We start from the raw sequence: 16,143 nt of genomic DNA on the forward strand, positions 1-16,143 counted from the left end.
GAATTACCTTTATTTATTTATCAGGTGGGCTGTATATCGTACAGACCACCTTATAATTTTGTTAGAATTGCCTTTATTTATTTATCAGGTGGGCTGTATCTAATACAGACCTCCTTATAATTTTGTTAAAATTGCCTTTATTATCAGGTGGGCTGTATATCGTACAGACCACTTATAATTTCGTTAGAATTGCCTTTATTATTTATTTTACTTATTTCAAACCACTTTTTTGTAAGCACGATTACTTGAAAATGGCTCAATCAAATGCCTTCAAATTTGGCACACATATATGTATAGGCATTTATGTACAAAACACAATAACGTTTTCAACTATGACCTTCACTGATGACGTCATCTAGGCGCCATTTTGTAAATTTTTCCGAAAATCAACTCATGAACATATCTTCATAACCAAAGCCATTTTTGATTCATCATATGAAAAACTTTCGTTCATCTGCTCCGCACGCATCGCACCGTGAGCTACAACACGTGAAATTCCTTACCATTTCATGCATTACCTACGCTAAATCACAGCAACAGCCTAACTAAACCCACTTTTAATACCATCTCGGCCTGAATTTTAAAGTTCAATGTTTTCTCTTTAAGATGATATAAATTTGAAATAATTTCATTCGTGGGGAAAGGTTGCACTTTTTGCTTTAAAATGTTTAAAAAAAACCTTTCACGACACTTTCTCTATGGAGGTCAACGGATTTTCGCCCAAAATCCGTCAACTCTCCATACTTATCTTGGCTGTATAACTGATTCGATCGGCGAATTGCACCATTTCGCATATCAAATTGAAGCAGAGGTTTCAAAGATTCCAGTAATGTATCATTCATTTTGATTGGATAAGAGGAAAAGGTTGCACTTTTGCATCCAATGATTTGCTGTCTCTCATGTATGCTCCTTTTCGCGCAAGAGCATGACATATGCCACACTACACGAGTTCCATAGACGTACACATTAGCGTGCGAACTTTTGCGTTGCATGTGATTTGAAACAGCACGTCTCCTCTCGGAATGTTCTTCGAACTTGTCCATTTTGTGTAGTTATTTCTTTCAATATGTGAGTTTTAACCTTAAATATAGAAAGAAGAAGACATGTAGACTGTAGTAATGATAATTAAATGGTGATACATTATGGATTTGTTGTGTAATTTGCCAGTGACCATGAAGAAACACAAAGGATTTTGTAAAATTGTTCGTCGTAAACCTCAGACCCTGAGAGAGGAATGTTCCATTTGATTTTGGGGTTAGATATATAATTAGTGAACTCCTTGATATTGAATTATCGATATGAATTCAATCTTCAACAGTTTTAAAGTCTTGTTATTGTTTTTGTGTCGTCTTAGAGTTTCATTAAAAGACATAAACATGCAAATGAAATCGTCCTTGTTTTATGTTCATGTTATGAACAAGACCCATTCTCCCTATTTTGTCATAATGGACGCACCCAGTGATCTGTGTTACGCGCCAGTGCACACTGCGGGACTTGGTGCGAAGCTCTGTGCAGAGTTGACCGAGCCGGTGAGCAATCCATTTTATGAACGAATTCGCCCCAAAGTTTTCCATATGATTTTTCATGATTGAGGTCAATATTCGTCCGGTCAATTTCAGGTCAAAACACGCGCGCGTGCGCGTACGTCCACGCGTCAGTGCGCGCGCAAAATATTAAAATGCTCAAAATAGTCTCAAAATAATTGTACATACGTTTTAGGCCATTTTAAGCATTTTATAAAAATATCTCGCACACGCGCATGCGCGCGTGTTTTCGCGCGTTCTGGCATTTTGCAACAAAGAATCGCCAATTTTTCTTTGTCATCATATTTGGCACATTTTCCCAAGCATTTTGATACCTTGTTCACATATTTCTGACCATTAATAACGGAGTGAGCGTCCGTTTAAGATACACGTCCGTGCGAGCTCTTGTAATACATAGCATATATGGGAAAAAACATGCCTATACAAAATCTATTGTAACTCTTTAGGATGCAAGGTGACCCCAATTTTGTTTTCATATTTTGATAGATTATGAATTGGAGATATGATTTCATGTCTCATGTGACCCTCAATTAACGCATGACGTCTTCATAATGGCCTCCGAACTCAAAATTCCAATTTGCATATTATGACGTCAGCATATTTATGGAAAATTGATTGTATCTCTGTAAGTATTGATCGATTTTCTTCCAAATTTTCATATGTTCTAGCTGAGACAATTTTCTACAAATGCGGTTCCTATTATTTTTCATTTTGACAAAGGCATTATGGCGGATTTTTGCGATTAAAAGAGGCATATCAATTTTTCAAATTTTACGTGTATTCTCTATAGGACATGAGTTTTTCTCAAAACTGGATTCTACATTCCCGTCTTTCGCGAGCAATATCTCTGTCGTTTTAGCTTCGTTTACGCTGAACTTCGAGTATGTTGTAGCTGAGACAATGAGCTATCTCAAATGTGCCCTTTATTTTGTCTCAAATTTTAGTTCGACCAGTCCACCTGTACTTGTTCCAAACAAGTATTACAAATTTAGTTATTCTTTCTTATTTCTAACCACTTTTTTGTAAGCACGATGGCTTGAAAATGGCTCAATCAAATGCCTTCAAATTTGGCACACATATGTATAGGCATATGTACAAAGCACAATAACGTTTTCAACATTGACCTTGACTGATGACGTCATCTAGGCACCATTTTGTAAATTTTTTGGAAAATCAACTCATGATCATATCTTCATAACCAAAAGTTTTTTCTCATTCATATTTATCATGATTAAAGGTATTACAAAGTTTTGGTATGGGATCATGAATTTGGTTCAAATTAACATATTGGAAGCATATGCGTTCCTACAATATTCATTGATCGTTGTCGCCATTGAAATCGAGTCTAAAGTTATGAAATTATAAATAATAAACTCTTTATGTATATAGCTCCCTCTCAAGGTCAAGATTTTAATTTAGCTATGAAACAATGTTTCTTGACTAAAATCGACCGATTAGCTAATCCCATTTGGAAATTATATATCACAATTACATATTCTGATATTTTCATGGTCGCAGCTCCCATTGCACGGCCATAGGCGCTATTTTAACTTTGTCAAAATTTACCGGGAGCACCGGTAAACTTTTATATTCAATTTTTCTCGAAAACAGAAGTGTTTTAGGGGCTAATTTTTTTAGTGCTTATAATATATCCACAGGGGCATCCAAATATATCAAAATTGTAAATATTCACTATCCACCCAATTTTCAAAATTTCCCAAAACTTTGTATTACCTTTAAGGTCAATATCCATCCGGTCAATTTAAGGTAAAAAAATGCGCGCGTACGCGTACGTCCGCGCGTCAGCGCGCGCGCAAAATTTTAAAAATGCTCAAAAAAACTCAAAATCATATAGCATACGTATTAGGCCATTTACAGCATTTTATAAAAAATCTCGCAAACGCGCATGCGCGCGCGTTTTCGCGCGTCCTGACATTTTGCAAAACAGAATCGCCAAATTTTCTTCGTCATCATATTTAGCACATTTTTTTCAAGCATTTTGATACCTTGTTCACCTTTTCCTGACCATTAATAACGGAGTGAGGGTCCGTTTAAGATACATGTCAGTGCGTGCGAGCTCTTGTAATACATAGCATATAAGGGAAAAAATCATGCCCATACAAAATCCATGATATGTTCTAGCTGGGACAATCTTCTACGAATGCAGCGTTCACAATTTTTCATTTTGACAAAAGCATCATGGCGTATTTTTTTCGATTAAAGGAGGAATATCAATTTTTCACTTTTTGCGTGTATTCTCTATGGGACATGACTTTTTTTCAAAACTGGACTCTACATTCCCGTCTTTCGCGAGCAATATCTCCGTCGTTTTAGCTTCGTTTGCGCTGAACTTCGAGTATGTTGTAGCTGAGACAATAAGCTATCTTAAATTTGCCCTTTATTTTGTCTCAAATTTTAGTTAGACCAGCCCACCTATTCTTGTTCAAAACAAGTATTACAAATCTAGTTATTATTATTATCATCAACAATGTCACCGGAGCAAGTGTCGCTTCAGGCAGAGCAAATGTCGGCGGAGCAATTGTCGGCGGAGCAATTGTCGGCGGAGCAACTGTCGTTCGAGGAGCATTTGTCACCGGAGCAATTGTCGCGTTTTGCGGAGCAATTGTCGGCGGAGCAAATGTCGGCGGAGCAATTGTCGGCGGAGCAATTGTCGGCGGAGCAAATGTCGGCGGAGCAAATGTCGGCGGAGCATATGTCGGTGGAGCAAATGTCGGCGGAGCAATTGTCGGCGGAGCAAATGTCGCGGAGCAATTGTCGCGTTTTGCGGAGTAAATGTCGGCGGAGCAATCGTCGGCGGAGCATGTGTCGGGTTACCATTTAAAGCCAATGTACTCTTGACGACCGCCCCCCCTTCCCAATTCGATTTGTGTAAAGTAAATTTGATAATAGAGAGAAAAGTGATGATAACGATAATGATAACAATGATGATAACGATTTTTTTTTTTAATCTGTTTCTGTCAGGACAATACAAATTATACATTTATTCCCATGGCCAATGGAGAGACTTTTCGCCCCGACCTGTCTCTTTAGGTGGCCATAATTATATAACCCTTGTCAATGTTTCGTCCTTGTTTTCACGAAGTGACGGTAGTGAGGAAAATCGTAACGCAAAGTGAATGCAATTTTTTTTCACTACCGTCACTTCGTGAAAACAGCGACGGTTTAGTTCAACCAAAGGTTCAACTCACCCGATTTTGTTCTCGACAGAGTATTCATATATATTTTTACCCTAAAAATACAATTTCACACTTGACTGATTTGATATAAATGACAGAGATTATTGCCACGTACAAGAATCTGTAGACTCATTTCACAAAAACTTGCACTGTATTCGTTCAGGCATATAGAAGCGCTATAAACTGTAAGTCAACAGCAAGGCAGCGACGTGTACAAACCTCAATTAGCAATTGAATATTGGGCAAAAGGCGTTAAAAGTAGCAAGGATAAACGAAAAGAGAGTTATATTTATACGTTTTGGAAGGTGAATGTGATCATTTATCAGTGAATTGGGTAAGTACACTATCGTGCCACTATTTGTGCACACTTCTGTTCCAAACACTTAAACGTGTAGACAAGTTTCATATAGGTTGATCAAAATAATGTTAAATATACTTGATTACGTGGTGTTCTACTTTGGAGGTTGATATAGCATGCCTTCTCTTTGAGCGTTTGACGTATACATGCTGTTAAAGTGACTCGGTAACATTGTTGAAGGTTGATGAAAAAAATTGCTTAATTTTTGTATAAAATGTTACTTATTATATTCCTTCTACTATACTAACCCTCTGACATGCAAAAAAAATTCCTGAACAAATTCTCAAACCACAAAGATATCTATAGTTTTCTTTGAAGGCGTCGATGTGAGGCACCCTCTAACAGTGAATAACAGTAAATTCTCCCAACCATTTTTGAATTTTCCCAACCGTTTTTCCGTGAGAAAAATACATAAAACAGGCTATAAAAATCTGTCAACACTTAACTGTCCTGGAATGAAATGTAGAGCCATTTTATTGCTTTGTGACGATTTACATTCACCTAAAATGTAATTAAATTGTCCTTGTCTTGATGCTGAAGAGGCTTTGACAAGTAGCAGAATAGAAGTAGAATAATATAGTTGGGAGAATTAAGGAATCGATCAGATCAGTTTTTCCCAATTTGTACCATGAATAATGATCCGTTTTCACTCAAATTTTCAGATTATCTTTAATTGTACATCTAGCATTGACGTCACTACCTTAGTACCGCTATCTTTCATCTGAACAATGTTACAAAGTCCCTTTAATCTATTGACAAAGCTGAAACAAAAAGTGCTCATGGTCCATTGAAATGTCAATTTGTGCAGTTTAATATAGGTTATGTTGATGATCAACTGTAATTTATTATGTAGGGTTTGTTTATTTTTGGGGAGTAAAATAACCATTTCAGGTTTTTATTTTTTCATAATGATATAAACATATTCACATTTTCAGCATTTGCCTCCATTTCTGGAGGGATATACATGGTTTTATAATATTTTCTTCTATCTGTAAACGATAATTTAATAGGTAAATCAAAATATGAAGAAGTCTCTCTTTTGGTCTTTTCTTTTTAAGTTCTTTTCCAACAAAGCTTTTGTATATAGTAAAAAGTGCATAATTCAAAATAATATCAACACTTTTTTTCCTTCTTTGAATTAAAATCAATACCAAACAATACATGACATGGTTTCAAATTAAAATTAGACATGAAATATTTCTTTATATCCCTTTAAACTTCACTCCAAAACTTAATGACTTCGTTACAAATAAAGGAACATGTGCATAAAATCACCTGTTTGATTACAATATAATTAATTGCTCAGTGGCATTTACCTTCCATTTAAACAAATTATATGGTACTGCATTTTCAGTTTAACTTAATAAAATTTGGATTGGACTTTAAAAGATTATTATTATTATTATAATTATGAATTTGAAATTTAAATTAATTAGTAAGCTGTCTTTTATACCTTTTAACTTAAATAACCAATTCAGGTACATATTCAATTTCCAAAGTATTACGGCAAAATTCCTCTGCTCTAGATTCTTCGATTTTAGTTTTAATCAACTCATGATATATTCTTTTAACTGTCAACTGTCTAACTGAAATCATATCCTCAACCAATTTTATATCATTATATACAAACGCTGTGGATCTAAATGTTATATACTCTCTATGTTCTACATTCATATCTGCAAGTACGAACACATATGTTAAATAATTGTCTCGCACTGCCTCACGGTTATATTGGGAGCATGTGATTGTATTCGATGAAGGCTTGCAGAGCAATTCTTGGACTATAATTATCTTTTCTACGCCCAGCTTTAAACCTTAATTCTCTTCGGGTGCTTAATCAATTGTGCGTTATGTTTAATGTTGGTTAAACTTCATGCGTCATGTTGTGGTGTGCACAGTACAAGCTTCTTATATACGTATCTTACATAATTAAGTTTTGTTTAGTAGTATTTTAGTGTATTTTGTATACTTTTTTAAAAACTTTTGTTTTTTGTTTTCGTTTTTTTTTTTTTTTGAAATGGTACAACAATTTCCATGCGTTCGCTGTAGTAAATGTGTTAAAGCAAATCAGAAAGCACTTCTCTGTACTTCTTGCCGAAACTGGGTACACATATCATGTTCAGAAATCTCTGTAAAGAGTTACGATGACCCTAACGAGCATTTTGTAAATTGGGAGTGTTCAAGAAGTCTTTTAAACCATCTTCCAAATTATATTGTGAATAATTCAGAGTCCGACGTCGACGATTCTAATAACATAGATCCCTCATGTAAATCTGGTGAGAACATATCTTTAAAATATGATCAACTTTCTAGTAAAGGGATTAAATTTGTCCGCCTGAATATTGTAAGTCTTTTGAAATATCATGAAGAAATCAAGCAAATCATGTTTGAAAATGAAATACAAGTTCTTGCTCTGAATGAGACTAGATTAGACAGCTCTATTGCAGACAGTGAAATGTACATACCCCATTACTCATTACTTCGAAAAGATAGGGATAGAAATGGGGGTGGAGTGGCCATTTATGTCCATGAGTCTATTCATATCAACTTAGTCATGATTCTCTTGAACGTTTAGAAGCATTGTGCATAAAAGTTTGTTTGAAGAACACGAAGCCAATTATTTTTGTAAACTGGTATAGACCACCAAATTCAAAAGTCGAGGTCTTTAATCACTATGAGGACTTTTTGGTTTTTGCAAATGGTCTCAATGGACAACTCATTATTATGGGTGACATTAACTGTGATATCACGAAAAAACCTTTTGAAGGATATACGTAAGTCTATAATCAAATAAATTATATATATTGTTTGAAACAGGTAAATGATACATTGTATACAAGAGTAACCGATAGATCCTGCATACTTGTTTACCATATGTTAACGGATTATCCCGATAAGGTGGAATCGTTTGGTGTTATTAAAAATGGTATGAGTGACCATTATATCAGTTACTTGGTGTGGAAATGTAAACATACTTCCCAAAGTGAAACATTTGTATCGTTCAGAAAGTCGAGAAATGTAGATTTAGAAGCTTTCAGGTCTGATTTGCGTGATCAAAACTGGAAGAAAGTAAAAGAGTTTAGTGATATAAATGATGCAGTTAGTGAATGGGAAAAGTTGCTGTTGGAAGTAGTTAACAAGCATATGCCATTAAAGACAAGACGAGTGACAAAAAACCCTCCACATGAATGAATAGTGAAATACTTACTTTAATGAAACAGAGAGATAAAGAAAAACTGAAAGCCAAGAAGAGAAACAGTGATGACTTATGGAAACTGTATAAACGCATGCAAAATAAAGTTACCACCGAGATAAGAAAATCCAAACGTAAACACATATGTGATAAACTGTCTGAAGTCACCAATAGAAATGAATCTTGGACAACACTCAAAAGTTTAATGGGTAATTGTAATTCTTCTAACAGCACTTTTCCAAAGAAAATTCAAGTGTAATAGCGAATGAGTTTAATAACCACTTTGCAGATATAGCGACAAATGTATGCACAAATAACACAAGGGCTAATAACCGGCTTTATGCCCATGGTGAAAAGGTTTCTGACAGAAAATTTAAATTTGTAAATGTATCTCAATCTTATGTCTTGAAACAAGTAATGTCAATGAAAACAAAAAAGTCCGTCGGGTTAGACGAAATTTCTATGTATATTCTTAAAGAGTCAATATCTGAAATGATTGAATCTTTTACGTTTTTAATCAACAAATCTTTATGGGAAGGGGTTGTGCCTGACAAATGGAAAGTCGCAAAAGTAATACCAATACACAAAAAAGGAGATAAACTTGATTTCAATAATTATAGGCCGATCTCACTGTTGCCTTGCGCCTTTAAAGTTATGGAAAGAGTCGTTCAGCGACAATTGCTGGATTATTTAAAGTGTCAACACTCCACCGTGACAGCACTAGCCGCAGTCACAGATGATTGGTTTTACTCTATCGATAAAGGTAATTACATTGGAACAATTTTTGTAGACTTGCAAAAAGCATTTGATAAGATCACCTAATCCTTGTATCTAAACTTGAATCTATGGGTGTAATTGGTGTAGAATTACAGTGGTTCAAACACTATTTATCAAACAGAAGAATAAGAACTTCGGTAAATAATGTCCTTTCTGATGAAAGATTAACTACGAAAGGTGTGCCGCAGACTATAATCACCTTGTTGTTGTACCTCTTTATGTATGTTTATATGATGTTTGTTTTGTTTGTTTGTTTGTTTTTGTTTTTGTTTGTTTTTGTTTTTGTTTTTGTTTTTGTTTTTTTGTTTTTTTTTTCCTTTAAGTATTTGTATTAAGTTTTCGACTGATACTATGTATATTTTGTATATTGTAAACTGGCCCCATGGAAGGCCAGCAGCAACAATTATAGTTGCAGCTGAATATGGGCAACCAGCCGTATATTTGTATTTGTATCTGATTTTTTTTTATTATACGGAAATAAAAACAACAACAACAACATTCCCAAGTAAGAAGAAGAGGACGAAGAAGAAGAAGAATGGAAACATTAATAGCACCCACACCACGGTTACAGCATGCCTACCCTTCCTACCAGTTCCCATTTTTATTTAACACCTGGGGGGAAGAGAGCCAAATGAAATACAATGTCTTACTACAGATCTAGAGTACATAGATGTACTTTAGGCCACTTAAGAACAATAATAAGTTTCATGTGCCCCCCTCTATCTCTCTTTCTTTCTGTCTCTCCATTTCTAGTTGACATTTCGGTACAATGGGAGTAAGTAGGGAGTATCTGATCTTCAGTGTAGCGACGATTGCTTCCGCTACCTTTGTGATTCTTACCATATATTCGGGAATGGAAAAACATGAAAAAGGTAGATATTATGTCTATTTTTCTCTTTTAATCATAATTTTGATTTTATTTAAAGGAGAGGGGGCTTGGGTAATACCTCAGTCATATCTCCAGACCGACTCAACACTGATCTATGTTGGCCTTTAGGGATAATGTAATGCTTTTTTTTTTTTCGGGCTGTTACCGGTCTGATGTCGGTCTCAGTGGTATGACTAGGGTAGATCAGGCCCCCTCTTAAATTTTTAAAAATGCGATTTATTCTAATTAATCGCAAGTCCGCCAATCAATCGCAAGTTGGCAGTCTCTCATCTCGTATGTGCATAGTTGCTATTGATATCAATCGTAACTATGTACATAAGAGATAGGAGACTGCAAACTTGCGATTGATTGGAGGACTTACGATTGATTTGGATCGATCGTAACTCTTTGTAAGACGGGGCCCTGATATATATATTCCAAACAGTAATAGCAAATCGGTCGATTTTATTCAAATCACATTGTTTTATAGCTAAATTAATATGTTGACCTTGAGAGGGCGCTATACAACATAAATAGTTTATTATTTACAATTTCATCACTTTAGACTCGATTTCAACCGCGACAACGATCAATGAATATTGTAGGATTGCATAATGCTTCCAATATGTTTATTTGAACCAAATTCATTACCCCATACCAAAACTTTGTATTACCTTTAAGTTATGATAGAACATCGATAGAAGACGACTCACATTACCATTCTCGACTTCTTAATCCTTGTCTGAATTCAGTCCCCCCCCCCCCCCCTCCCCCTGCCTCCTCCTGGGCGAAGCGCGGAAGCTTTGACGTATTATTAGACAAAGACGATTCGCTGTACCCCAGTTCCTCTCTCTCTCTCTTTTTTTTGGCCGGCGTTTTTTGGGGGGCGACCGCCCCCACCGCCCCCCTGGCTACGCGCCTGTTAGGAAGATAACGTTACCACTATTAGACTACGGCAATGTATTATAAGAATGAAGGGCCACCACCAACCCTAGCAGGGTTGTTATGACTTTCTTCTGTCCTTCAATCAGAGCGATAATCCTTCCGTCTGTGGACCACGCTGTTGAGGTTTTTTCATAGGCGATGTTGGCTGTTTTATTGGCATTTTCGTGTTGGTTTTATTATACGCACAACCAGCCGGCCCATGTATTGTCATTTTTAATTAAATAATTAATTAACGGTCACCGTATTTTGTTTAAAGTGGAGCTGAATTGGTATGATTATTTTGGGGTCTAAAGTTACCTTCATAGCAATGTTAGGTTCTAAAAGGGCACTAGAAATGTCATAGATAAGAATAAGAGCGTTAACCATGCACTTTGAAGGCATTTGCGGTCTGAAAACAGAACTCAACTATCCCTTTAAGTGATGCACAGATAAAATAACCCGGAACTGCGAGATAGAGTACATTTTCCTCTTTCTGTAGCTGCTTTATTATTCCCCTGTTTGAACTTTTACATAGCTTGGCTACATCGTTTAGATTAGTTTTATTTTGTTTCCTATTTCATCATATATATATATAATAATAACAAATTCAATTTGGATAATCCTTCGTCACCCTCAATTTACAAATAATAATTAAAACGAGGGGGATTTTTCATTAGTGATCAAAATACTTTGAACAGCTGAATGAAGGATTAAAAATTTCTGCCAAAGTAATGGGATTATTTAGAACATTAGTAATAACAAAATGATATGTTGCCTTGCATTCCTCCGCCATTCTACACGTGAAATTAACACTAGAGTTTTGGTGTAGCTCATAGACCAAAATGATAATTAGAGTGTCTAAATCATTTAGGGATTGTGCGAGTTTTCTCATATTGGCTAGATGTAAAAAGTGATTTAAAAAAACACGTATTTATTTTCTTTAACCATGTACAGATCGAGTTTTACAACCAAGAATCACAATGTCACAACGGTCCAACGATCACTTTCTGCAGAACTGTCCGGCAACCCAGGTATAAGAATGCTCAGGAGCAGGCGCGTACGCAGGGGTGGGGGGTGTTTTGGGAGTTGAACCCCCCCCCCCTCAATTTTTGTTATGTATGTGTTTTTTAGAACCCCCCCCCCCCTTCAAAAAAAAAATGAATACATTTTTTGTGGGTGCTAAAGGGTGACAAAAAAACTGAGCTTAACCCCCCCCCCCCCCCCCCCTACAAAACAAAATATCGGTAGGCATAATTTTCCAATTCCCCCTCCCTTATTCAGCGGCTGGCTGAGTCCTTCGAAATTTTCGGCGCGATTTTCAAATTTTAAAAGCCCCTCCTCAAAAAAATCCGGCGTAAGTTACTGCTTAGAATTATGACAAGGCCACCCAAAGATAGGTCAAGCCGGGGCAAATGGGTGAGGGGGATAGGGTGCTGCAGTCCACGAGAATTATAACAACATTTAATCATCACACTGTGGGCACCAAGATGACGTTTTTTCCTTTCTATTTTCATTAGTGATAGAATTTAAGATGCGTGAAGTATTTATTATAAGGTCATCACTTTCCAGTCTTTAATTTCTTCCCGTAATAAACATCACGGCTCTTATATGTTCTTTCACGTGAATCTAGATCGAATTGAAGCTAGATCTACATTATTAAGACTGATCGCGCCAACAATCTGAAAGTAAGAATGAAGGATTATAAAGAAGCAATGTACCTAGTCGTGTGTATTCTCTCAAAGTTGGGAATTCTTTCCTTCTCATTCTTTATTTCCCTCTCTTTCTCTTTCTCCCACAAACATGTATACTGCACACACGCACGCATTCTCTCTTTCTCTCCCATCACCGCTCTCTGTCTTACTCTTTTGCCCCTCTTTTTCTCTCTCTATATAAATATCTTAATTCCTCCACCCCCTCCCTCCCCCATTCCCCTCTCTCTCTTGTTTGTCTCTCGCTCTCTCTCTCTCTATCTCTCTCTTTCTCTCTATCACACTAACGCACACACACACACACACATACACACACTCGTACACACATAATCTCTCCCTCTCTCTTGCTCTCTCTCTCTCTCTCTATCTCTGTCTACCCTACTCTCATTTCCCCGTCCATAATGCTTTCTCAATTCTAATGTGTTCTTTTTTTCTTGTATCTTTTCCATGTCGTATACAACACGGACTTGTGGACCGCTACAGGCTTTGCGTCGACACACCCAACGTCATGGTTGTTCCTCCCTCGGCTTCTGTGACAAAGAAACCTACAAGCTGAACAAAATAATTACAAATCCGAGCTACCTTCGGAATATCTACGTCTCCGAAAGATACCGAACCATCATCTGTCTCATTCCGAAAGCAACCAGCATGAACTGGGTGAGAACTCTAATGATACTAGAGGGCGCGATCAACTCGACGAATGGCTTGGCGCCGCAAGAAATAGTAAATGCAGCCAAGAAGCATCTCCGCGTGCTAGGCCAGTATAAACCTGACAAGAGGCTTGGTATATTACGGAATTACTCGTCGGCGATCTTCGTGCGCAATCCGTATTCCCGTCTTCTGTCCGCTTTCCGTGACAGACTGGAGACCTACCCCAATCGGAATATGTTACATCGTAAATGGTTTAACAAAAATATCTATTTGAAGTTCGGGAACCATTCTCCCGCAGAGATGCCGGATCGGTCGATGCCAAGCGAGAAATACAACGTCACTTTCAAAGAATTCGTGGACTATTACCTGAGTGTAGAAAAAACTCAGGACGTGCACTGGCGAGAACAATACAAAGTCTGCCCACCATGTTTCGATTACGATTATATCGGCAACGTCGAAACGTACGCAGACGATTTTAAGCAAACCGTTCAGATATTTGATGCCACTTCGAAAGTGCCACTTGTGAAAGCGCCACATGCGACCAATAGTTCTGAGGATGGCGTCTTGCGGAGGTATTATGGAACACTGTCGGATCTTCAAATGAAGAAGCTTGAAAAGCTGTTGAGTTCGGATATGAAATTGTTCGGTTATTCGATTCCTCGAGCAATTCAAAGAAATTCATTTTAAGCCTCGTTCACATGCACAAAACGCGGCAAAACCGCGGCAGAATTTTAACCACGTTAATGATGACGTAGAGTAATGCACTTCACGTTGCTGTATCTTATGACACAGCTAGAGCTCGGTCAATACGCGCAGGATCTTCGTGGCACACAGTTTAATTAATTTAAATTTAAATTTAATCGTATTTCGTTTCCAGTGGTTCACCGCGGCATATCTGAACAAGCCTTCAATGTCAGTGTTGATACCTTCCAATTAAAGTATCATTACACATGTTAAGTATGATGTATTTAAGTAATATTGACTGCCTTCTGGGCATTATATCGCCCGAACCGAAGGTGAGGGTGATATATGACAAGTCGTATTGCCCTGAATTAGGCAGTCAATATTACTATTATTAACCACATCAGACAGCTAGAGCAAACAAGAAACTCTTACTATATACTCTTAAATTATGTAGGCTACACAGGGTTTCCTAGCATTAGAAGTTGCAAAAACATTGTCAAACCAGCACTGTTCATCCAGTGTTTGATACACTGCAAACAGTTTGCCTAGGGTGTGATTATTACGTCACAATAGAGTTCGCGCAAAGTGCGCATTTTCTGATACACGATGCGCGATGTAAATTACAATAGCTGATGCGCGATGTAAATTACAACTGGCACTATATTATTGCTCACTAGTTTAACACGCATTTTGCCATTGACTTTTCAGAGCGGGCTAAAATATTTGTCCATTGACTAACTGTATAACCTATATTGCCCGCCAAATTACACACAAATCCCATTGACTGTTCTGAGCGGGCTAAAATATTTGCGCATTGGTTTACTGTATAACCTATATTGCCCGCCAAATTACACACAAAATCCCATTGACTTTTCTGAGCGGACTAACTTATTGTAATTTTGCTGACTTATCCATCAAACTTTGAGGGCAATAACATTTAAAAATTGCCCTGCTCAGATGTCTGATACGGTTAATAATATGGTATTAATGACTGCTTTGAGAGAAATAGTTGTTTTATTACGCTCAAGGGAAGGTTAGAATTGTGCTATTCCCCGAGGCTTGCCGAGGGGAATAGCCCAATTGTAACCTTCCCGAGAGCGTATGAAAACAACTATTTCTCGAATATTAAAGCAGTCATTAATACTTTTATATGCTGAAAAAAAATAGACTAAAAAATGAAAAATTAAAAATATTTATCATTTTGTCGAAGACGGGATTCGAACCCTTGCGTACAACAAGAGGTGTACCGAAAACCAACGCTTAGACCACTCGGCTATGGCCCGCCGTTAACATGCTTGGCAGTTTTCTCCAATATATACATTAAAATGGATTGAAACCGGCTTCGCATGTGATGAATGCTTCGCAAAAGCTCCATATATGGACTCTTCTTTTACTGTTGCAATGCATATTGGCACGAACTTAGATCAAGATCTATCGGCAGATGTTGTTTTTTTGTTTTTGGAAGTTTATTTTCGTCTTCATGTCAACAATGCAAGATAAAATTGTCGGTAAGATCGATCGAGATTCAATTGTGTTGAAATTACCGACCAATCCTTCGCACACATACGGCATCCTCCATCGCTCAAACCATTTTTTAACATGTAAACCTATGGGGTAACCATGGAGGCTGACCAACTGTTTTTAATAACCATGGTTATTAAAAATATTGAAATGTTTTATGCATGGTTACCGAGAATTTTACAGGAACAGTTGAAGTTTATGAATGCAATTCGACCAATCAGATGGCTGGATTTCTTAAGTGAGGTATATAATACTCCATATCCTTCAAAAAAAATATTTTAAACAAATCATAGATATATAATAATGGTATAAGGGACATTATAGATGCTATGTTATTGGACCTAATTATGTTCATGACCAATGATTATATAAGAAAGTCTAGATCAAACGGAAATATATATGTTTGCCAAAAAAAAAAAATCGAAATTGTATTGTCGAAAAATACATGTCAATATAACGAGTACATAAAAAAAGCAATTTGTATTTCCCCTTTTCTTCATTATTATGACTATCGCTGTCACACATGTTTTTCCTTTCAAAAAGTATATACAACATTATGCTATTAAAGCTCCGGAGTCTTATCTCAAAGGAGAATGACAGCCCACAAGACCGCCACAGCCGGTCTCGTTTTAAGGAAGGTTAAGGTTTGGGATCAGGTATAGTAATGGGTCTACGGTTGAAGCTAGAAATTCGAGCTCACTTCGATCCATCAGATCT

General features: G+C 36.8%; 1 protein-coding gene across 1 annotated transcript; it reads left to right on the forward strand.

Annotated features, from left to right (window-relative positions):
• The first annotated feature begins 4,792 nt into the window (after window positions 1-4,792).
• Window positions 4,793-14,208, forward strand: LOC115919054 (carbohydrate sulfotransferase 9-like). The gene is made up of 4 exons (XM_030998200.1): window positions 4,793-5,075; window positions 9,823-9,941; window positions 11,816-11,892; window positions 13,054-14,208. The coding sequence occupies exons 2-4, from the start codon at window positions 9,839-9,841 to the stop codon at window positions 13,906-13,908; spliced, it is 1,035 nt and encodes a 344-aa protein (XP_030854060.1). The 5' UTR covers window positions 4,793-5,075; window positions 9,823-9,838; the 3' UTR covers window positions 13,909-14,208.
• The last annotated feature ends 1,935 nt before the right edge of the window (window positions 14,209-16,143 follow it).

The sequence above is a fragment of the Strongylocentrotus purpuratus genome, unplaced genomic scaffold (assembly GCF_000002235.5).
Source record: "Strongylocentrotus purpuratus isolate Spur 01 unplaced genomic scaffold, Spur_5.0 spur5_scaffold_4, whole genome shotgun sequence".
Classification (NCBI taxonomy): domain Eukaryota; kingdom Metazoa; phylum Echinodermata; class Echinoidea; order Camarodonta; family Strongylocentrotidae; genus Strongylocentrotus; species Strongylocentrotus purpuratus.